This window comes from Triturus cristatus, chromosome 4_1, assembly GCF_964204655.1.
Source record: "Triturus cristatus chromosome 4_1, aTriCri1.1, whole genome shotgun sequence".
Taxonomy (NCBI): domain Eukaryota; kingdom Metazoa; phylum Chordata; class Amphibia; order Caudata; family Salamandridae; genus Triturus; species Triturus cristatus.
The window spans coordinates 288,894,905-288,919,837 of NC_140585.1; the positions used below are offsets into that span (position 1 = coordinate 288,894,905).

At 48.2% G+C, this 24,933-nt stretch overlaps 1 protein-coding gene across 1 annotated transcript in view; it reads right to left on the bottom strand.

The window, feature by feature from the left end:
• The window catches only part of LRP6 (LDL receptor related protein 6), an 880,431-nt gene that overhangs the window by 465,698 nt on the left and 389,800 nt on the right, over positions 1-24,933 (bottom strand). The window contains exon 10 of the mRNA XM_085652091.1: positions 19,253-19,479. Coding sequence (XP_085508217.1) covers positions 19,253-19,479 — 227 coding nt within the window. The remainder of the gene's footprint in view (positions 1-19,252; positions 19,480-24,933) is intronic.

Genomic DNA, 24,933 nt, shown 5'->3' on the forward strand with positions numbered 1-24,933 from the left:
ATAATTCACCTTTTATTAATGTTGACTCGTGCATTTACCCAAAACGCCAATAAATGTGCTCATAAAATACGAAAGATCCATAAACCATTTTATTTCTGTTATTCACTCCCAAATGAAAATCTCACAGCCAGAGATGGATGGCCCTTTGCTCACAAAATGTTACCTCCACAAGGCAGATTAATTACAACACCACTTTCTCTCTAGTACTTATGAGAATGACTAACTAGGTCCAATTTCCGATAACTGACAATTTTATATTTTTATAGTAGAGTATTAAGTCTGATCCAAAGTGAGTCATTTAGAATATTGGATCTAAATAAGTGATTACATGATATGCATTTGTGTTGAAATGAATATTAGGATGGGGGGGGGATGGGGAGAGTTTGGTGATGGCTTAACCACCTGTCCATTACATTGAGGACCATATAAGGCTGTAGTAATGTGCTCAATGCCATGTTTACTTTAAAAAAAATCTTGCATCTTCAAGAACACGAACTGTACCCCCGTGGACCCTGACAAGTGTCCTGGGGTTGACAAATATCACTACCAGCTATATAGGAAAGTATATATATAGAAAGGTAAGTTATTAGGGAAATTATTGGAAGGACTGAAAATACCATGGGCACCATTTCCCAGGGAAGTCCTGGCTAAATCACAGAAATGAGTGGGGCAGGTTTGGCTCTCAACATCTTTTTACAATTTCCACAGTCTACACGCTCCCTCACCTGTATTTCAGCCATATTGTCCAACCTGGCCATCAAAAGCATTCCCAAAACAGTCTTTCATGAACGACATACTTGTATGTCACTCGTGTGCTACTTTCAACAACTTCTCTCGCCATGAGGAACACATTTTTTCAGGTAGGGTACTTTGGAGAGATACCAAAACAAGTGTGCCCCTGGAGGTATATTCTACTGTTCAGGCCAACCAACATCTAGGAATCTGTGAGCTTAATTCATCTTTATCTTCTGCTTTCTTGCATTCCTTCCTCACACGCACCACTGAAGGTGGTTGGCACGACTTCTTTCACAGCAGAAACTATTTTCAAATCATTTGATACAGTCTCATCGGGTTTCTTTTCTACAGGAAATCTGGAAGAACATTCAGCAGTCACAATTTCCCTGGCGCACATTAAATTGAGAAATTATACTCTGAAAACGAGGAACCCGAGCAGCTATGTTTTAACCTCCTCCTAGATACAACCTTCCTAACAAAAGTTTGTGATTACTTTGCAACAAGTTACTACCCCATAGTGGTCCATGGCTCAATAAAATGCCGCATTCCAATCTTCCTTTCTGTTTTTTTGCAAAAGCACAACCCACACCCTATACATACTGGCATCAAATCTTCCACTCAAAAAAAAGGTTTGAGAATGGGCTCATGGTTGATGTCAGATTTTATCTGGTCGAATTCCTTTTGTTGCGATTCTGTGCAAGAATATTCAGCATTTTTGCTCAACAATATTCTCACAGCTTCAGTTTTTTCAGCAATATTATACACAAGTTTGCTATAAAATGTGCAAAAAAATGCAAATTATAAATGTCCTTATTATCTGGTGCTGCAGGATAGCTTCACTAATAGCACATCAGTATTACTGCCATCAAGCTATAGTATGACCTAAATAAACCACATGGTTCCTGAATAATCTGCATTTATCATTCATTAAGGCAAGATCATTCTCAGTCCGCAAACCTCCTTAATGTGTTCCATGTGTTAATCCACACTTTCCACAAATATTAACATTTCATTCAGAAAACATTTCACATATAACAACCTCTCGGAAAACATGAAGCACTTCCCTTTGGAACAGTAATGCCCCTAAACCCAGCCCCAAAAGTATATTTTTCAACTAGCTCACACTAGCAGTGAGAAATAAGCAGATATGTTTGGATTCAGGCACCAACATAACGGTAAGCAGATCTGGATCTTAAGTGGAAAACAATTTTCGCACCTTCAACATTAATACACCCCGATTATGTTAGGAAGAGGATGATAGTCGATGATATTAGCACAGAGGGTGCTCACGCACATACACATTCTCAACTTGTCCACTTTCTCCACTACAAATATGGGTGAAACCCATTGGTGTAATTTTTTCCCTGTGATGACCATCTTTATTTGAACTTTCCAATTACTTCAAATTGGCACTGCATTCTATTTCCTTTGAATTGTATGTGCACCCCTTCAGTAATCTTAGCTCTCCAAAACACTTATGGAAATAGTTTCATACTGTATTCATCATTCCCAGACTCATTCACAAACATATGCTCTCTACACCTAGGACTTAAAATTACTTCCAACTTTCATTGATCCTTCAGCTGAAGAACATTCAAACCCTTGAACGAGACAGACAACTTGATAACAGCATTCCTATCCTTCAACCCAGTAAATCAACCAGATCAACCTTGCTCCCAATCAAATGGTTCACAGTAATATCGGACAACTCAAATCCTTTAATTACAATTATCCAATGTGTACCAAAAACAGTTGAGGACAAAACATTTTCATAGAACAGATGCTAGACACATGGGAGGTCCTCGGTCCGCCCCTCCATCAACCATCAAATCCTTCTCTGCTCTTCAGCATCATTTTTACACTCCTATTTTGAATGGGTTCTTCACCACATACACCATTCTACCTCTTTTTCCTTTATTACCTTAAGTCCACATTTTCCAATCTTGCAAAATTACCTAATTTTGAATAAATGTTTCAATCTTTACTCACCACAAAGCAGATTTCACAAAATAACAAAAGAAACTACCACACTTGAAACACAATTTTTTTGTATCCTTTTTATAGTCTGAACTCCAGCATTGCGATGACTCGCATTGCACACTCGTGCAACTTTAAACGGACTCATTTTCAAACTCTTTATCAATTTTTTAGACTATTCTACTTCCCTATAGGTGGCTAAAGCATCTTATACCTTTGAGTCCACTAGTACCCATATTTTTGTTTTTTAGATTTAACATGCATTATTTGATATGGTCTGCTATACCTCCAAAGTTACGTGACAGGACGGTCTGTGAGAGACAAAAACTTTGAGGACTCCCCTTCTCTTGGAGCAAGAGTATAAAATGTATACCTGTCGAGAGTAATAATAGCTTTAAGTTTAGGTTTACACCTTCCTTCAATCCTTGAAGAGAATTGTCAAATTCATTAATGCCCTCATGCCTATCTTGGGTTACTATTTATGACAAATTGCTTTAGGCTACCTGACCTTCGGAAGCCAAACAGTGAAAGGAAAATATGTTCATGCCATTTTATAGGCATTTTATCAGACTCAATGGCATCAGTGTAAGTCTGTTTCATGGAATAGGTAGCTTCCTTATAGTTTTAACTAAGTCCGTGGGGATCAAATTGCATTAAGTATCAAATGTATTTAAAAAATACAGTCTGAGCAACTAAAAGGACTAAGTCCCTCAAGTGTACATAACACTTGTATAGAACAGGCAATATAGGAGCAGAAATGTACAGAAACTGTCCCTAAACATGCAGTAATCCTGTGTGCACAGCACAGATGGTGCTTGATGCCAATGGAGCAATACCTCAACGTCTTTAAGATATGTAGTTAGCAGGTGTACATATCCCATGTAGAAGTCCGACCCAGTACTGGAGAAATCTGGAAACAAATTATTAGCCCACAGCGTTGCAAAAGGAGTAGTTTCTTTTCTGTAACTCCAGTTCTGTAGTAGGGGTATCTCTGTTATAGTCATAATCTAGTGAATAGTCCCGCCCATGTGCGCGGACCCCGGAGCAATAAAAAATAATCTCTTAAATTGTCAAGCCATGCAGACCTGCATCTACACTTAAGAGAGAATTTCAAAGACAGATAATGCAGCCTATATCCACAGGCTACACTGTCCAGTACATCAACTAGAAAAATTCCACCAACAACGACCAACAGCACTCCCTGCCCAGCTTTTTCCACAGAGAAAAAACCTGCCTCTTCCAGCAAAAGCCTCTGGAATGATAGAGGGGAAGGAATGGACAGACAAGCCCCATAGGCTGCCATTATGTGGCTCAGAACAGGATACTGTGCCTTTAAGAAAACTTTCCAGAACTTTTCCAGTACCCAGAATGCACAGCAGGTCCCTTTTACTTTCAGTTCTTTTTGACGGCGTAGCACGCCAGACCTGTAGCATTCCGTATATTAACATTCATCTCTCCACCGGGGAGGCGGGCGGGCGCTTATGACTATAACAGAGATACCCCTACTACAGAACTGGAGTTACAGAAAAGAAACTACTCCTTCTGTAGTAGGGGATCTGTGTATAGTCATAATCTAGTGAATAGAATGGCAAGCCCATCCCCACACAAAAGCGGCGGTGGAGAAGATTACAAAATAATACCACTACTGTGCGAACAAATTTCGCAGCGAAGCCTGCCCAACCTGAGCATCTGCCCTGGCATCCGCGTCCAGACAGTAATGCACAGAAAAGGTATGGACCGACTTCCAAGTGGCCGCCTTGCAGATTTCTGCAATCGGAACATTACGCAGCAAAGCAGTCGTGGCAGCTTTGCCCCTGGTGGAATGAACCTTAGGTTTACCCCCTAAGGTCTTATTAGCCTTTTGGTAACACAACTGTATACAGGACACAATCCACCGAGAGATGGACTGTTTGGAGGTAGCAAGACCTGTCCTGACTGATCCATAATTGATAAACAATTGGTCTGACCTACGAATATCTTTGGTCTTATCAAGATAAAACTTCAACACCCTCCTAACGTCCAGGGAATGTAGAGACCTTTCCGCTGGAGAAGAAGGATTCTGAAAAAACGTAGGTAAAGTTATGGTCTGGTTGACATGAAAATCAGATATAACCATAGGAAGAAATTTAGGGTGAGTACGCATAACCTTAGCAGCATGAAATACAGTATAAGGTTCTCGGCAACACAACGCCTGAAGTTCACTCACCCTGCGGGCTGATGTAATGGCCACTAGGAACGCCACCTTCCAGGACAGGTGCTGCAACGAAGCCTTGTGAATAGGTTCAAAAGGCTCCTTCATCAATCTGGACAGCACCACATTCAATTCCCAGGAAGGCGAGGGAAGTCTGACCGGAGGGAACACCTTCTTCAAGCCTTCCAAAAAATCCTTGACCACAGGGATCTGAAAGAAGGAAGTCTGTGAAGGGCATTTCCTGTAAGCAGTCAAAGCAGCGAGATGAACCTTAATGGAGTGGAAATTAAGGCCAGACTGCGCCAAATGTAAAAGATATGGAAGGATGACATCTTCCTTACATGTCGTCGGGTCAAAGTTCTTGGACTTGCACCAGATGCAGAATCTCTTCCACTTGTAAGCATAGGACGTCCTAGTGGAAGGTCGCTTAGCCTCCTTCAGTATCTCCATACAATCTGCTGGTAGATTCAAATGGCCATATTGCACTATCTCAGGAGCCATGCCGCCAAACTCAAAGACGAGAGGTTGGGATGCACCATCCGCCCCCCGAACTTCGTGAGAAGGTCCGGCCTGCACGGCAGCCGCATGTGAGGAAGGAGAGACCGGTGAAGCAGGTCCGTGAACCACCACTGCCTGGGCCATTCCGGGGCAATCAGGATCATCCGCGCCCCGGACTTGGACAGTTTGATGAGCACTGCCGGAATCAGGGGAATGGGTGGAAAAGCGTACAGAAAGCTGTTCGACCAGTCGATCCATAGCGCATTCCCCAGCGTCCCCTTCTGGTAGTACCTGGATGCAAAGTCTCGGCATTTGCTGTTTTCGGCGGTGGCGAACAGATCTATGTCTGGAGTTCCCCACCTTGCGAAGACTTCTCCTCGTACCTCGTCGTTTATGACCCATTCGTGGTTCTCCTGAAGCAGCCTGCTCAGCGCGTCGCCTGAACATTCTGCACCCCCGGCAGATGCGTGGCCGTGATCCTCAGTCCGCGGGCCAGAAACCAGCTCCAGATGGCCTGCGCCTCCTGCAACAGAGTGCGCGATCTCGACCCCCCTTGCTTGTGGAGGTAATACATCGTGGTTGTATTGTCCGTCTGTATCAGCAACGAGTTGGTCTGGAAGGACGGATGGAAGGCCTTCAATGCCCGGTACACGGCTCTGAGTTCCAGGAAATTGATGTGGTACGGCGACTCAAACGGGGACCACTTTCCTTGTATCTGCAAGTCTACGGAGTGCGCTCCCCAACCTTGGAGAGACGCATCCGTCACGATACTCGTCTCGGGAATGTCCTTGTGGAAGGGAACCCCCCCTGAGGAGATTCTCCGCCGAACACCACCATTTCAGAGACTGAAGAGCATGTAGAGACAGCCGGATCTTGTCGTCCCAGGAACCTGTTCTCTGATCCCACTGATCCTCCAAGCACTCCTGCAGTGGTCTCATGTGCAGCCGTGCGTGCGGAGTGAGGAAGATACAGGAGGCCATCGACCCAAGCAGCGAAGACACCTTCCTCACTGTCGTCGATGGAGCGGCCATGAGGTCCTGAGCCTTCCGAAGGAGCGATAACCGTCTCTCCTCCGAAGGAGACACACTTGCTGACCGTGTATCGATGGAGGCCCCCAAGTACTGTATGCACTGGACCGGAGTCGGGACAGATTTGGACATGTTGACGTGTAACCCCAGCTTGTTCAAGAGACCGCACGTCCTCCGGAAGTGCGCCTGCGCTTCCGAAAAAGATGAGGCCTTGATCAACCAGTCGTCCAGGTACGGGTAGACAAACACCTTGTTCCTTCGCAGGTGCGCCGCTACCACTGCCATGCACGTCGAGAAGGTCTTTGGAGCAGACTTTAGACCGAATGGCAGTACTGTGTATTGAGAATGATTGGCGCCGACTTGGAATCGCAGGAACTTCCTGTGTTTCCGTGCAATGGGCACATGGAAGTACGCATCTTGTAGGTCTATGGCACAGAGCCAGTCTCCCTGTTGCAGCTGAGGGTAAATCTGATGCAACGACAGCATGCAAAACTTCTCTCTGCGAATCCATTTGTTTGCTTGCCGCAAATCCAGAATGGGCCTGAACTCGTTCTTGTCCTTCTTGCGAACCAGGAATAAACAGGAGTACAGACCTCTTCCCCTTTGAGACAGAGGTACGTCTTCCACCGCCTTTTTCTGTAACAGGAGGTCTGCCTCCGCCTGGAGCTCTCGCAGTTGATACCGCGAGCTTACCGGCGGAATCGCTGGAGGCGGCCTGATGAATCGAAGACTGTATCCATTGCAAACAATATTCAGCACCCACTTGTCCTGAGTAATTTTTCTCCACTCTGCCGGAAAAAATTGAATGCTTCCCCCCCACTGGAGTGGGTAACGGTTGCAGGGGAAGTAAATGCTCAGGGCCGCGGCCGGGCCCTTGGTAGCAGTAGCGGACTGCTGGCCCCCTCTACCCTTCTGGCGTTTCTGGAAGGGTTTACGGAACTGCTGCTGCTGGTTTTGCTCCTGTCCCGATGCCTGCCCACGCCCTCTGCCCGAAGACCCGAACCGTCTCTGGAAGGGGCGTTTCTTCTTTTCGGGCTTCTCCAACCCGACAGCCGTCATGGTCTCTGCCTCCGTCTTCATGCGGGCCATCTCGTCGTCCGCATGCTGGCCGAACAGGGTTTCCCCCGAGAAAGGCAGATTGGCCACTCTATGCTGAGCCTCCGGCTTGAGAGAGGTAAGGCGAAGCCACGTGTGCCGTCGTTGGTGGACGCCATGACAGTACCCATGCGCCGCCAGCAGGGACACATCCGCTGCCGCACTGATCACCTGGTTTGAGACCAGCATCCCCTCGCGCAAAGTCTCCAAGAAGTCTTCCCTCTTGTCGCGAGGCAGCAGCTCCGCATACTGCTGGAGAGACTCCCACAGGGCACGGTCGTAACGCCCCAACAGAGCCCCGGCACTTGTCGCCTTCATGGTGGTGGCAGCCGTCCCACAGACATTCCTACCCGCTGAATCCAGCCAGCGGCTCTCCTTGTCGGGCGGAACTGTCGAAGGGGTGGTAGCATGCTGCTTCCTCGCTGCCGTCACAATGACTGAATCCGGCTTAGGGTTCGTCCTCAAAAAGGTAGAGTCCGGGGCCCGATACTTCTTCATAAGCCGGGAGGGGGCGGATTTCGTCACTGCCGGAGCGAGGAACAACTCCATAGCGGGCTCTACCAGTCCCGGCACGAGAGGCAGCAAGGGGCGAGACAGGTGCTTCTTGTGCAGCGTCTCGAATATTACGGACGTCGTAGGTGTCGGTACCGTCACCGTGATTCCCAACTTAGCAGTACCTCCTGGAAGGAGACCAGATCGTCAACTGGCGACACCCTCGTCCCGGGCGAGTCCGACAGCGTCGGTGAGAAGTCCCTGGCAGATGATAGAGTGCGCGATCCGGATCTGCGCCTCCTGTGGCGTCGTCTCGATGTTGACGACGAACGCCCACGGCTCCGCTATCTCCCTCTCCGTCCGGAGCGGGAGCGCGATCTTCTTGGCTTCGGTCTGTCCGCCGGCCTCGCCGGGCCCGGCGACGGTGGCTTACCCTGGCGCTGCGGCCTAGGCGTTCCCTGCGGCGGCGGCGGATACCTGGGCAACGAGACAGATCGTGTCGGAACCGGTGGAGGGCCCGAAGGCCTGCGAGGCGGAATAGCAGGCGGAGGAGGAGGAGGCGGCGGCGGTGATGGTGGCGTTAGTGGCGGCTGCGTATATACCACTGAGTACCCCGAGCCCGGGGACTCCGTCGAGGGACTCCTGGTGTCCGGGCGCCCCCTGCGCCTCCTCGACGTCGACCGCCCCCCTCCTCGACGTCGACCGCCCCCCTCCTCGACGTCGACCGCCCGCCTCCTCGACGTCGACCGCCCGCCTCCTCGACGTCGACCGCCCGCCTCCTCGACGTCGACCGCCCGCCTCCTCGACGTCGACCGCCCGCCTCCTCGACGTCGACCGCCCGCCTCCTCGACGTCGACCGCCCGCCTCCTCGACGTCGACCGCCCGCCTCCTCGACGTCGACCGCCCGCCTCCTCGACGTCGACCGCCCGCCTCCTCGACGTCGACCGCCCGCCTCCTCGACGTCGTCCGCCCGCCTCCTCGACGTCGACCGCCCGCCTCCTCGACGTCGACCGCCCGCCTCCTCGACGTCGACCGCCCGCCTCCTCGACGTCGACCGCCTCCTCGACGTCGACCGCCTCCTCGACGTCGACCGCCTCCTCGACGTCGACCGCCTCCTCGACGTCGACCGCCTCCTCGACGTCGACCGCCTCCTCGACGTCGACCGCCTCCTCGACGTCGACCGCCTCCTCGACGTCGACCGCCTCCTCGACGTCGACCGCCTCCTCTTCGCCGACCGCCTCCTCGACGTCGACCGCCTCCTCGACGTCGACCGCCTCCTCTTCGCCGACGGCGAACTCCCCTCGACGGTGAGCGCCGACGCCGGGCCTGATCTCGACGTCGATGCCTCGACGGCGACGTTGACTGCGTCGACGCAGACGATGCCGAAGTAGTCGACGGCGGCCTGATCAGCTCCCTCGACGTAGACGTCGCTTCTCCCCAGAGCCCTGGGGGGACGGTGAACACACCATGGTCATCCCTCTCGACGCCTTAGTCGACGTCATCGACGCCGGTGGAGAATGGGGGCGTTTGCCGGTCTTCCTGCCCCTGGGAAGCCCCCCAGAGGCCTCAGCATGGGCGGAATCAGCCCCTCCTGACCCACCTTGTGCCTTCAGCCTTCTGTCCTCCAGGACTTGGAGCCTAATCTTCATTCTTTCCCTCAGGTTCCTGGCTGAGAACGAGTGGCAGATCTCACACTCTTCAGGCACATGGGACTGGGGAAGGCAGCCTATACACACCTTGTGAGGGTCTGACTTAGCCTTCTTCCTATCGCACTCTGGGCACTTGTCGAACAAGCCAGGCATGTTGACAGCACCAGAAGGAAGTCCCAACACTAAAACACTTGAAAAATTGACAAAAATCACCAATAAACCTTGAAAAGGGAGAGCTCAGTGCTCCAGGGTCCTGCTAGCAGGAGCCGGAAAAAAGAACTGAAAGTAAAAGGGACCTGCTGTGCATTCTGGGAAACTGGAAAAGTTCTGGAAAGTTTTCTTAAAGGCACAGTATCCTGTTCCGAGCCACATAATGGCAGCCTATGGGGCTTGTCTGTCCATTCCTTCCCCTCTATCATTCCAGAGGCTTTTGCTGGAAGAGGCAGGTTTTTTCTCTGTGGAAAAAGCTGGGCAGGCAGTGCTGTTGGTGGTTGTTGGTGGAATTTTTCTAGTTGAAGTACTGGACAGTGTAGCCTGTGGATATAATCTGCATTATCTGTCTTTGAAATTCTCTCTTAAGTGTAGATGTAGGTCTGCATGGCTTGACAACTTGAGATTATTTTTTATTGCTCCGGGGTCCGCGCACATGGGCGGGACTATTCACTAGATTATGACTATACACAGAGATCCCCTACTACAGAAGAACAAGTTACAAACCTTCAGTAATGCTCTTTCTGGTAGAGACTATCTAGCTATAGATTCCTTACCTTTGGAATATTCCCCAGGCATCAGTATCTTTAAAAAAAAAAAATCTTTATTAGGTTTTACAATGCAGCACAGAACTCAGAAAACAAATAAGCACAGATAACATCTCATTACTTTTCTGATGAATAGCACAGTTATGTATAACATTTGAGGTCGCATACAGTAGGTAGTTTCTCAATCTATTTGCCTTTATGGCTCAACAAGCAAATACGGGTTCACATTATTACAATCAGTAATTCTATCTACAACATTTTCCTTCCCTCAGTCATCCCTTATCCTCATGCATGTCATCCTTTGCGGTGTTTGTGACCTAGCTTTGTAGCAGTGTGTGTAATGGGGCCAGGATCTCAGGCTCAGTGGGGAAGGGAGGGGTAGCAGTTTTGACGTCCTGATGTGGCCAGAGCTATAGGAACAAGTCCAATGGGGTTGGCTTTTGATCTCTGAAAAAAGCTTCACGGGTTCAGAAAGTTCCGCTTTCGTATAGATCTCCATGTCAACTTCCCAGTTTTCTGGAGCATTTGTGGGCAGCTCGCCTCATGTGCAACTGGGAGGTCTGGATGATGCTGCGTTCCCAGCATCGGGGAGTACAGCATGGGTGTTTGTAATCGCTTGGCAATATTCTGCCAAGCTATGTTTGTGCAATCGACTGTTGTCAAGTCTTTACTCCTGGGTTTCGTGGAGAAGCCCAGAAATGCCATGGTCGGGCGGGAGACATGTATCCCTGCTCCACAGCCAAGTGTGGCATATGCAGTGGCGATCGTACCCAATACGCTGCAAAGTGTGCTTGGGCGCACAGAGTAGAATTCCATATCCTCCTCCCCCCCTCCCCCACCCCCGTAAAAGGCTGGGTCAGGACTTCCCATTTCAGTCGGGGTTGTTTCCCCCATATAAGTCGACTTAGTTGGGTTCTGAGAGCTTTGAAAAAGTGCTTGCTGGGTGCATAGGGAATATCAATGAAGAGGTAGAGCAGTTTCAGAAGGATTATCATTTTAATCAAAGAGATTTGTCCTGCTAATAAGAGACATAGAGATCCATCTTGTGATGGATTCTGTCAGGGTCTCCAGCGCTCGCCCATAATTATTCCGCATTAGCTCCGTCTTGTGCCTTGTTATTGTGATTCCCAAATATTTTAGATCAGTCGTGTGCCAATTTAGGGGGTAATCAGGAGTAAATCTCTGGACCGCCTGGGTAAGGGGGAAGATTTGGGATTTTTCCAAGTTGATGTTTATTCCCGAGAGCAGTCCGAAATGTATTAATTACCTGAGCAGCGGGTTGAGACAGATATTGGGGTCCCAAAAATATAACGTTATGTCGTCAGCATACATACACACTAGAATGTGCCTGGTGGTGTACTGCAACGCGTATTCCCTATGGTGCTGTCGGAGTTTGGCCACTAGCGGCTCTACAGACAGCGCAAAAAGCAAGGGGATAGCAGGCACCCCTGCTTTATCCCCCTCGTGATTTGAAAATGGGAGGAGCACATTTCATTAAATCAATACCTTGGCCTGTGGTTGATTTTATAGCAGCTGGACCCAGGATAAAAAGGGAAGAGGGAACACCATTCGGCAGAGCACGCTTGTGAGATAATCCCACTCAAGGGAATCGAATGCCTTAGTAGCATCTAAAAAAAAAAAACACCACTGCCTCAGAGTCAGGGTCTATATCTTGTATAAGGGCGAAAAGGGTGCGGAGGTTGTGAGATGTCGCTCGCCCGGGACAAACCCCGACTGGTCAGGCAATACTAAAACGTTCATGAGCAAGCTCAGCCGGTTCACAAGCACTTTAGCTAGTATTTCCGCAGCACAATTTATCAATTTATCAGCGATAAGGACCTGTATGAGTTGCATCGATCTTCCGGCTTCCTGGGCTTTAGTATAGACTCCCAGTTCTCGGGACGTTTCATAAATTTTTTCAGTAATTTGACTAAGCAATCACTATGTCTTGTAAAATTCTGCAGTGCGGCCATCTGAGTCTGGAGCCCAGCCAGAGTGCAGCAGCATTATCGCTACTCTGAACTCCTCTTCGAGCTCAGCAGGGAGGAACTTTCTTTGAGCATCACCCAACCAAGTCAGTGCTGTATCTTCAAAGTACAATTCGAAAGTTGTGGGTTGTGTCCTGTGTGTGGTATACAGGGAAGTATAAAACAAATAAAAAGCCCGCATGTCTGGCATGTCCCTACACAACCTCCCAGCTGGTTCTATTATCTCTAGTATCGTATTAGAAAATCTCGGTTTTCGGATTAGCTCCGCAAGGGCCTTCCCTGGTCTCTCTCCCTATCCATATCTTCGGGCCTGATAGTATTTCACTCGAAACAAGCATTCTCTCTCTGCAGTGCTTTGATAGTCAGACAGTGTGTCTCTGATTTCCCCCCCACAGATCCTCACTAGCAGCATTCTCCAGTTGGGCCACCATCTGTCGGATGTCAGCTTCTAATTTTCAGAGTGTGGTGCGGATGTCTTGTAGTATCCCCCCCTCCCTTCACTATACATACCCCTCCGATAGTAACTTTCAAGGCCTCCCATACTATGGCTTGCAAGGGAACCGCACCTATGTTTCATTGGAAAAAGTCTGTGGTTTCCTGTTGCAGTTCTAGTCTAAATGGGGAGTCCATGAGGCTGTGAGGGGGCAAATATCAGGACTGATGTGGCACCATCGTGCATGGAGGGGGGTCAGCGTCATTACCACTGGAGTGTGATCGGAATAGATGTGAGCTAGATGGTTCGCTTTTGTCAGCCAGGGTCTCACTCCTTTAGAGATCAGCCATTAATCTATCCGAGACCAAGAGGAGTGTGCTGTAGAGTGACATGTGCCTTCTCTGCTAGGTGGATGTCGGGTGCGCCAGGCATCGATCAGTGCGTGTTCTTTGATTATCTCCATCACCTGGCGTTGGGCAGTGGTGTAGTGACGGGCCTGGAGGTGTGATCTGTCCATCACGGGGTCCAACTCTATATTAAGGTCTCCCCCCCCAAATAACATGAGTGGATCCTATGTCAATTATTTTCCCCCATAGTGTTCTAAAGAAGTCTGGATCGTCGCTATTAGGCCTGTAGCAGCACGCCATGGTTATGGATTGTGACGCGAGTTTGCCCCACATGAGGCAGTAGCGACCCTGTGGTTCCTGCATGGAACCAAAGGCCATCTACCTCATATCCAACAAAGAGCAGAATTTACCAACATTCAGCATGGCGTCCCTCAGCGATCAGTCCGATATGGTTTAACATCTACATGAGCCCTCTCATTTCTATCATTAAGTCCCACAATGTCAACCTGGTGAACTATGCAGATAATACTAAATTCATCCTGTCATTGGAGGGGAGTCAATCTTTAACACTGGAAGAATTCTATGCATGTATGCAGGATACTGCACGATGGCTTAGGAATAATTATCTGCAATGTAACGGTGAGAAAACAGATCTTATGCTGTGCGGCCAAGAAAACTCCGCTCCCGACTAATTTCTGGCCTATCCCCACAGACAGGCCATTAATGCCCTCTGACGCAGTGCGCAATCTGGGGGTAGTATTTGATGACAAGTTGAGTTTAGAAACTCAAGTGAATAAAACGGTCACGACTAGCTTCTCCCTTATCAGAGTGCTACAGAAGATTCATCCGAGGATACCAATTCCAACCAGAGCACTGATAGTGAGAAGTGTCATTTTGAGCCGGCTGGATTATTGTAACTCCTTGTTGCTGGAGGCCCCAAACTATCTCATTGGGAGACTTCAGAGAATTCAGACAATTGCTGCTAAGCTAGCTCTAATGAGATCACGTCAATCAGCCTCCTTGGCTCTCGATGAGCTTCACTGGCTTCCAGTGCCACAGAGGATACAATTCAAATCACTCTACATTGTATTTAAAGCTCTGCATGGTATGGGGCCCAAACCACTGCAGAGCAAATTCAAATGGTATGTTCCTACAAGTAGCCTTCGATCATCCTCATCTAAGTTGGTAAAAGTGCCTAGGTTTAAAAGAACAAAAATGGGAGGAAGAGCCTTTAGCTTTGCAGCCGCTCGGCTCTGGAATGTACTCCCGACCAGTCTTAAGACAGATAGAAAACCTCCTGCAGTTTAGAAAGAAATAAAAGACCTGGCTTTATCCCAAAAGTGCACCCTAGATCGTCGTCATTCTCAGTGAATGCAATCCTCACTGCAATCTATGTGTATAGTAGGGCTAGTGTATATCAGTGCCAGGACACCCTTGGGGTGATAGTGCGCTTTATAAGTCTGAATAACATTAACATATCAGGACTAACCTCTCCTTCATAAACTTCAAATGTCAGCTCAAAGACCTCTTCCTCAACTGAACCCATCCGAATGGAGAGCTGCCGCCCAATGAGACAAAGTTCCTATGTCACATGAATCTTACCCAGCGCAGAATATAGACACTTCAATAAGAAGGCATTTACATCACCTGACTTTTGACTCGCTACTTTGCCCCTCCACCCTGAACAGGATTCAAGACGAGACAATGCTGTTCATTGAAATACTTTGTGTTCGATTGCATCATGATAAATGTTGTAAAGCGCTCAAATACCTTCGGGTCTGGCCAGCGCTATATAAAACTCTTAAATAAATAAATACGGGACACCCTTCTTTACCAGAATTGCTGTTCCCCGGGCATACGTGGAGTAAGTAGCAAAACTCAGGTGAGCTGTCCAGCGAGATGCAAACATGGTCAGGGCAAAGGGGCTCAGGTGCGTCTCTTGGAGCATAAAGCAGTGAATGTTGTGCCTGTCTAGGTAGGCTAGAATATGTCGTCGCTTGCGCGGGTTACCCAAGACCCGGACATTCCATGTTATGAAGTTACATCTAGGTGGGCCGGGATGTTCTATCATTACTGTGCGTCTTGGAATAATTACTGTGGAGGTTCCTCTTATGCTCCACTAAACTGCATATTTTCTGTACTTCAATTACTTTTATCACAACTATTGCAATTATCAAGACCATTTTCCCGTCCCACAACAGCAGCCCAAACCTGCTGTTGTACACATTCCCACCCTTCCCACCGCTCCAAAAAACCTTAACTACAATTTTACACCCATCAGTAACTGTGAAATAAAATTGAACAATTAAGCCTCGGGCAGAGGTCCAGCACCACTGGCAAATCACCACCCATCCCGGGCTCTCAGCAGCCCCCAAATAAGTACGGGCGAAATGGGCCCTGTGCCCAGCGCAGGCAGGGCCAGGTACACTCCTACTTGCGAACTGCAGGATGACCAGCGGTATCGTACTCTAAAACGCTGTATCCATGGTCCATTTGGGGTGCTTGGCTGCTCGGTTCAGCACCAGTTCCACCTTCCGCTGCTAATCTTGCTCCGACATAGACGGAGGTGAGCGGGAATGGGCCCCCATGTGTTACTGTCTGGGGAGATTGCCTGTTTATGGTTTTCAGGAAGTCCGAAGCCTGCTAGGAATTCGAGAAGGAGTGCTGTTTCCCCTGATGCATTATTCAGAGGCTCGCCAGATAGAGCATAGCATATATAATATTCGCCTGCTGAAGTTTCTTTTTTACCGGCAAAAATTTAATTCGGGCCTCCCGTACGGCCATGGTAAAATCCGGATATATAGCAATAGCTGAGCCTTCAAAGGAGATCTGTCGTTGCTCCATCGCCAATCGTAGAGACGTATCACGGTCGCGATAATTTAGCAAGCTAGAAGTGAGTGGCATCGGAGGGGCTCTGGGCAGGGATCGGCTTGCAAGCGATCTGTGTGCCCTTTCCACTATAAGTATCACTGAAAAGGCACTTTTTCCGAATACTGTGGTAAGGAGTCGCTCAACATAGTCCTTCATATTCCCAGTGTTGGTGGATTCTGCTACGCCTAGGATTCTGATGTTATGGCACAACACCGATTCTAAATCTTCAAACAATGTCCTACTTCTGGAGCTGGAAATGTTTTGACAGCCCCTCTATCCAAAAGGGCTTCCACTTCCTCCAGCAAAATGGAGAGATGCTCCTCTGTGTTGGCGGGGGGCAGGACAGTGGAAGGTGCAACAGAGAAGAGAAGAAGGGTAAGGCTTATACCCCGGGGAACGATCTGCAGTACCCACCTGTCTGATGTTAAGTCTTGCCAACTTGGGAAGAATCTTTGGATCCTGCCTCCGATGAGGTGTCTCTAAGGGCACGATAAAGGGTTTCTGCCAGTGGGAGTGGTTGGGGGTGGGGGGGGGGGGGAGAGGCTGGCCTGTTGACCTGGGCCTCAGGGGAGGTGGGGACCATTTCCTGGACTGCAAAACTGCGGAGTTACTTACTGAGGCTGGTCCTCTAGCATATCTGCGAAGAGAGCTGCAAGGTTGGTGCGTTTGGCGAGGTGGGGCGGATTAAACCATGGAGCATGCAGTAGCTCTGTTCTCTTTAAATCGTTTCAAAGCGGAATCAGCCTTGTCCACAAACAGGTGAGTCCCGCCAAAGGGCATGTCCATAAGGGAGGACTGGGCATCGCCTGGGAACCCGGCTGATCGCAGCCATGCATAGCAGCGAATGGCTACACTGGTGGCAATGGTTTTGCCCGATGGAATTGGTGATGTCCAAGTCACAACGAATAATGAACCTCACTGTAACAAAACCGTCTTGGCGGCTTGGGCAAGGACAGATCGGGGACACTAGGTAAGACTAAAGCTACTGAGTCCCAAAGGGCATAGGATAGTGTCCCAGGAGGCAGCTGGTATTTACTGACTCGAAAGCCTGGCTAGTGGAAGAAAAAAACCTGCTTCACAAATGTGTCCACACGTTTGGACTCCCTATCGGAGGCAGTAGTCGGAAAAGTGTTGGGATTAGTTCTTTTCATGGGTGTCTGCACCACTAAACAATTAGGGGAAGGGTGTTGAGAGGGGAACATAGGGTTGCCCGGGTCAGGCTGATGTCTTGATATCTGTGTTGACTGGCGGGCCAGAGCAAGATTTTGTCCAAGTCCCCAACAAGGTATCAGTTTATGCCTCTTTAAAATGGTAAAAGGGGAAAAAGGGATGTATGCAATAGAACCAGTTGAAGGATCAGCTGCAAAGTTGATAGACTCCATAAGCAAGATCTCGTGCCATGGTGCCATCTCAGTGCCTGCTCAGATGAATGCGAGCGGCAGGAAGGGACCAAGTCCAGTTCCAATTTTTCATGTTTCTTCTTTGACTTACCCAAAGATTTAGATCTCTGTGAAGACCAGCCTCTTCAGTGACACCTGGAACGGGAGTGCGTCATTAATGGACCACGACTTAGACTGATATCGTTGCAGAGGCTTCTTGTACCTGGCGATGTAAAGCTTTGGCTCGTGTCCCTGGAAGGTTTTCTGGTTCATCAACGTGCAGTCAAAGCAGGCCTTAGTCGGGACTAAACCCCAGGCACACGCAATAGTGATCGGTCACAGACATTTGTTAGTGACAGTCAGTACAGGGCTTAAAACCCGTTTTTAGGGGTGACAACCCTTGCACTATTTACATATTGATGTATGGGTCTTTGAGAGATGAGCCAAAGCTACAGATCTGTTTGGTGGCGTGGAAAGAAAGGAACAGATGTCAGTGCGTGGAAGTAGCCCCCATATAGGCTCTGTATTTCATTTCTATAGTGGTAAGTAAGGAGCAGCATGGCGCCACCCATCAGTGTGCAGAGGTACTGTTGAAAAGTTTCTGGATGTAGTCTCATGCCTGGGGATTATTCAAAAAGTGATGAATCTGTGGCCAGCACTCACTATCAGAAGCAGGCACTTAATGTTAATTGGGGAGTTGCGCAATCATTAGAATGCCCAAGGCCATTCCGAGTCACACTCAAAGGATAGGGATCCCTTGCCCAGATAGCAGCGATTTGATAGCTTGTGCCTATTCTAGCACCACTATTATCTTATTGTGTGGTCTCTTCTTGCGCGCAAGACACAAACTATAATAGATGGCACATCAATAAGCTATCCAGCGCCAACTCATAACTAGGTTTCTAGAGGTAATCCATTTACATAACATTGCAGGGGAGACTGGGGTCAGTTGTAGCTCCGGGAGGCACACGCAAAAACAACCTACATTGGCAGCAGTTACCAAATTTCAGTATCAGATGTCAACCAAGTGGGACAGCACTGCTCAACAAAGACACTGGTCCTTTAAGACCGGCTGTACCACCACCTGTGCCGGGGATGACAGTAGAATACAGTCTGTCAATTGTTGCATTAAAGAACTGAGGCAGGAGCGCATAAAAAGGTAAGAACTTTAATCTGGCCCCTGCAAACTTCACAACTTAGGCAGCAACTAATTGCATAGAATTTTAATACTCAAACAAGAATCCGTACAAGAGTGTCAAACTAATAAGAAAGATGCAATTGTGTGGTAAACATGTATTAATTGCACAATATACTAATACATGATTATGACGGTGATCACTATAAACTTTTATCAGTTAGTGAAAACTTTCATTTTGGATTTCTACTGTGTACTTCCTTAGAGCAAAATTTTTTAGGATAAGACACAAAAAAAAGGAACAATTACTTTGGAAATGAATTTGCATCTCAGAGATAAGCATGGAGGCTACATAAGGATAATGGAGGCCAAAAGCAGCACATACACACCCATCTGACAGCACTACCTTCCTATTTATAAACCCTTGAGTGTGCTGAGGAAAGGGGGTTCAGTTGTTTTTCCGAAAGCTTGTGTAGTATCAAACTGATCGTTCACCAAGCAAAATGATACAAGTTGTGTGGTACGTGCTCTGCCCCCACTTCAGTACCCCTTCACAATAAGTTGAATTATTGTGCTGGACTGCTAACATAGTGTTTTCCACCTTAATAGACATCATACAAATAATATTTTGGTCTGTGTTCAACATATTGGTTATGAAATAACACAAAGTTCTCACCCATCAGCCGGATCCAGAGCTAAGGCTCGAGGGCTGTCCAGATCTTTCCACACAAGAACCTGCCGGTGCTGACCGTCCAGTTTGGAAACTTCAATGCGATTTGTTCCAGTATCTGCCCAGTATAGGTTCTTTCCTAGCCAATCTACTGCCATGCCTTCTGGATAATCCAAGCCAAACTGCACCACATGTTCCAGCGCGCTGCCATTCATGAATGCACGGCTGATGGTCTGTAGGAAAGGGCATATAAAGCAACCTTTTGTTACTTGCCAGACAGCTCAGTAATTTCTTGTGATGCTATTATAGTACTAGAACCACTACAGAGATGTGTTGACACGCAAATTCCCTAGGACAATCATACAAATCAACCAACAGGAAGGAAGTACATGTAACTCCAAAAAAGTGATATGCTAAAGGGAAAAAAAGCATGGTGATAAAATGACAAAATCTGGAATATCATTAAAAAAATTTTATACCTGCAAATCAGAGACATGCTACAGTGAGATACACAAGGCGGATATAGCAACAGCAACCTGCATTATCAAGAAAGGAAAATAAGATGGGGTAGGAGAGATAAATAGCAGCTCCGTGTGAAATAGGATGTAATGCTGATCAGGTTAAATCTCGCACACTGGAGATGTCAGGATACCGTTGGGTGAAATGGACATGGGGTAAGTGCCCCTACTTTTATTTTTAATATTAAATGTCTCATTACAGTGTCAACGTTCTCTTACTTGGTTTTTGCGTTTAAGGAAATTCGCAGTTGCTTCCCTGCAATCTTAGTTCTCCTTCAAACACATCTCCATTCTCCATCAGCACTCAACTGTCCCGCCCATGAATAAGGTGACAAAAAAAAAACTCAAACATTTTCTAAAAAGGAAATCAAGGTAAAGCGCCCCTTTATATAGCACAGACTTGACCCAGAGGTATCAATCAATCAATCAGTCAATTTGTAGAGCGCGCTACTCACCCGTGAGGGTCTCAAGGCGCTGAGGGGAGGGGGGGAGCCACTACCGTTCGAACAGCCAGGTCTTGAGAAGTCTCCTGAAGGTCAGCAGGTCCTGGGTCTGTCGCAGGTGGATGGGGAGGGTGTTCCATGTCTTGGTGGCAAGATGGGAGAAGGATCTGCTGCCGGTGGTCGTTCGGTGGATGCGTGGGATGGTGGCGAGGTCAGCGGAGCGGAGCTGGCGGTTGTGGGTGTAGAAGGTGAGTCGCTTGTTGAGGTATGCTGGTCCGGCGTTGTGGAGTGCTTTGTGAGCGTGGGTGAGGAGCTTGAAGGTGATCCTCTTGGTGACTGGCAGCCAGTGCAGGTCTCTCAGGTGAGCAGTGATGTGGCTGTGGCAGGGGATGTCGAGGAATGAGGCGTGCAGAGGCGTTTTGTATGCGTTGGGAGTCTTTTAGAGTTTGGGCGTGGTTCCCGCATAGAGGGCGTTGCCGTAGTCCAGCCTGCTGGTGACGAGGGCTTGGATAACAGTCCTTCTGCTTCCGGTTGGGATCCATCTGTAGATCTTGCGAAGCATACAGAGGGTGTTGAAGCAGGAGGAGGAGACGGCATGGACTTGCTGGGTCACTGATGGAGATGAGTCCAGGATGAACCCCAGGTTGCGTGCGTGGTCGGTGGGTGTAGGCGCAGTTCCCAGCGAGGCCAGCCACCAGGAGTCATCCCAGGCGGAGGGGGTGGAGCAGAGGATGAGGCTCTCCATCTTGTCCGAGTTCAGTTTCAGGCAACTGCTCTTCATCCATTCGGTGACGGCCTTCATTCCTTCGTGGAAGTTGGTTTTGGCGGTGGCGGGGTCTTTGGGGAGGAAGACGATCAGCTGGGTGTCTTTGGCGTATGAGATGGTGAGGTTGTGTGATCGGACGATGTTGGCGAGACGTTGAAGAGGGTCGGGCTGAGGGTTGATCCTTGGGGTACACCGCAGGTGATCTTGGTGGCTTCGGAACGGAATGGAGGGAGGCGGACTCTCTGGGTTCTGTCAGTGAGGAAGGAGGTAATCCAGTCCAGGGCTTTGTCGTGGATCTCTGCGTTGTAGAGGCGTGTGCGTAGGGTGTGGTGGCAGACTATGTCGAAGGTGGCCGAGAGGTCTAGGAGGATGAGGGTCGTGGTTTCGCCGTTGTCCAGCAGGGCCCTGATGTCGTCTGTGGCGGCGATGAGGGCAATTTCGGTGCTGTGGTTGCTGCGGAAACCGGACTGGGACAAGTCCAGGGTAATGTTCTCTTTGAGGAATCGGGTCAGTTGTCTGTTGACGATCTTCAATGACTTTTGCCGGGAGAAGGGAGATGGGCAGGAAGTTCTTGAGGTCCTTTGGGTTTGCCTTGGGTTTCTTGAGTAGGGTGTTGATCCCTGCGTGCTTCCAGCTTTCCGGGAAGGTGGCGGTCTTGAATGAGCTGTTGAAGATCTTTCGGAGTTGGGGTGAGATGATGGAGCTCGCTTTGTTGAAGATGTGGTGGGGGCAGGGGTCTGATGGTGAGCCGGAGTGGATGGTGTTCATGGTCTTCATGGTGTCTTAGTCGTTGACGTGGTTCCAGGAGATCAGGCGGCCGGTGTGACTGGGGAGCGGTGAGTTTAGGGTGTCGGCGGCTGTCGGGGGGGCTGGGTGTTGAAGCTGTGGTGGATGTCTGCGATCTTGCGGTGGAAAAAGGTGGCTAGGGAGTCGCAGAGGTCTTGTGATAGCTGGATGTCGGAGCTGGCGTTGGCAAGTTCCTTCACGATGTTGAAGAGCTCTTTGCTGTTGTGTGCATTGTCGTCGAAGCGTTCCTTGAAGGAGGTCCTTTTGGCGGTTCAAATGAGTTGGTGGTGTCTGCATCTGGAGTTCTTGAGGGCTGCATGGTTGTCCGGTGTTTGCTCGTGGCGCCATTTCTTCTCTAGTCTTCGGCAGGCCTGCTTGGATGCCTGGAGGTCGACGGTAAAGCAGATGGACCTTCTGTCGGTGCGTCTGTTTGAGGGTTTCTTGGTTGGGGCAAGAGGGTTGGCGCAATCGTCGATCCATTGCCTGAGGTTGGCTGCGGCTGTGTCGGTGTCTGTGTGGTCGGTTGGTGGGTCTCGGGCGAGGGTGGTGATTAGCAGCTCTTCGGTGACCTTGTTCCAGCTACGGTGGCGGATTCTTTGAGGGTGGCTGTGCGCGGTGGTTTTCTCGAAGGAGAAGTGGGTGCAGTGGTGGTCGGTCCAATGGGAGTTCGGTGGTGTGGCTGAAGGAGACGTGGCTACTGGTGGAGAAAATGGGGTCGAGTGTGTGTCCGGCGGAGTGGGTGGGTGTCGTGACAAGCTGTTTGAGTCCGAGGTTGGCGAGGTTGTCGAGCAGGGTGGTGGAGTTGCTGTCGTTGGCGTTCGAGGTGGAAGTTTAATCGGGTATCAGAGCGCTTTACCTGAGCAATGGTTAAGACAATATATACACATATGCTTCAGTCATGTATGGGGTAGAAAACAAACTGCAAATTTTAGGGAATCTCAACCGTCCACTTTCCACCATGCTCTGTCAGTGCCAGTTGCTCCACTTCCTTTTCCAGCTACTGGTAGCAAGATTCTGAAGTACTTGGAAAGCTTTCCAAACCTTCTTTTAAAGTTTTTGACTTAACGTCCGTAGGGATATAGAGCTTTTTCATGTTTTCTACCAAACTATTTCTATCTCACAGATGCCATTACCTTAGAAATTTTCAAAATGAGATCCGATGGTTCAAGCTTCGACAATGTCATACAATACTGAGAATTGCAATTGCGAGGAAGGAGGCAAGGATGTAGCTTCAGGCATTTAACTATCAGTGACTAAAATCTATGTCAGCCTATCATGGGAAATGGCAAAGTATCAAAGATGGGATACAAATGTAAAAAAATTTGTCAATAAACTTAGAGGAAAAAATAAGTAAAATTACTATAATGAGTCAAATACTTTGTTCTTTGTCGGTTGGGTTGCTTTCTCAACTTTTTGGGTATTGCTTGCACTTCACACAGGATGGGAAAATGCGTTATAAAAATGATTTGGTCACTATGTTTTGGTGAAGGAACAGGACTAGCGTCGCACTCCTCTGACAGGCTTCAAATACATATATTCACAAGGCAGAGCTCATGTTTCTTCTGCCATGAATGGGTGGAGCATGGTGCACTGGGTGCGGTACTTAGAGGAACAGCATGAATGCCTTTAACTCTTACTCTATCACTCTTGCACTACCACCTTTACAACTGGATGGTAACCTAATTCTACAGCCTGAAAATGTAGGAAAGAGCACATGCTAGAGTATACAAGCATTGGAAAAAGTATTTATCAAAGGCAGTATGTTTATGGAAATATGCATCCAGAGCTTAGAACCTATAAAAGATAAGTGCCATACCAAAAGGCTGCAGTGGCATTGGGCACACCTTTAGAAATCGACTGACACAGTCTTAATCTCTGGTGGAATGAGCATGAAGACTTGGGGGCAGTTGAAAACCTTAGTCCTTAGGCTGCTCCTGAAAACAGACCGCGCCCCTATGGATCACACATTTTGAAGGTAATCTTTATTTTCCAGTAGAACTGATGACTGGAAAAATTCAGATTTTGTAATGTTCCCTCAGTTGATGAATGAGATCATGCTTACAAGACTTGAATACTTACTTCCTGGCACAGGTTCAATTCTGCCAAAACCTTTAGAATAGATAGAGGGCGATTCTCAGCATAAATTACAATTAAATGCTCTTGAAACAGGGAGGTGAACTGGATGGTATGGACTTTAGATACTAGCTGTAGGAGAGAAGGACTAGTTCTGAGAACCAAACAAGCCTTGGCCAGGCTGAGGATGTCCAATGTGTTGGGATTAATAAACAAGAGGCAAACTATGGACACAGGTGATTACCCTCTGTGACAGTAAGAACAGACAAAAGACATACCCCAACTTAGATGATGGACTGAACATTTATGAGAAATATGGCACTATAATGGACTGTCACCTAGATAATCCACCCATCCTCTCTGATGAAAAACCTTGGTTGGGTGAAATTTTTAAGTAGCCAGTCTGACAATGTAAAAGTGACCCGACACAAAATGTGAGTGTACGTTTCTGTTTAGGTCTGTTGTTCGCCAAGACCTTGCGATTTTACTAAAGATATATAATATACTTTTAGAAGCTTACCTCTAGCCAGCTTCACAAATTGGTCTGTTTTGTTATTCACATTTTTCTTTGCCCCAATACAGCAGAAGGCATGGAGGAATAGATCAGCTCACTTCAACCATTAGCTAACTTCAATGAGTGACAACATTCTACTCTTGACAAAGATCACATCCATGCAAAAAAGTTCCTTTCAGTACCAGGGGCTACTATGGCAAAGTGTGCTTTGAGAAGCCCAAAAATATTTTTGCTTAAGTCCATTTAGGTCTCGCATGACCCAGCGCATGCGCTGATCTGGCGAGACTTTTAGTGTGTGGGTTTTCAAAAGGCTGCCACAGGCTTTTGGTGGCCTAGCGCTTGCGTTCACATGAGCGTGCACGCGCGCAGCCGCCATCTGTCTTTGATCGCGTTCACAATCACTTTCACGGGCCGCGCAGCCGTGTCACTTTCACGACCTCGCGGCCAATGCTCGTTAAATGACTTGTTAGTTCTCGAACTTTAGGATCTATCTTCTCAGTTTGTCTTTCGAACTGGAACACATTGAATGTTTACCAAAGGCATGAAACGTTTTTTCCCTTTCTCCTCTCAACCGTCGTGTGCTTTGA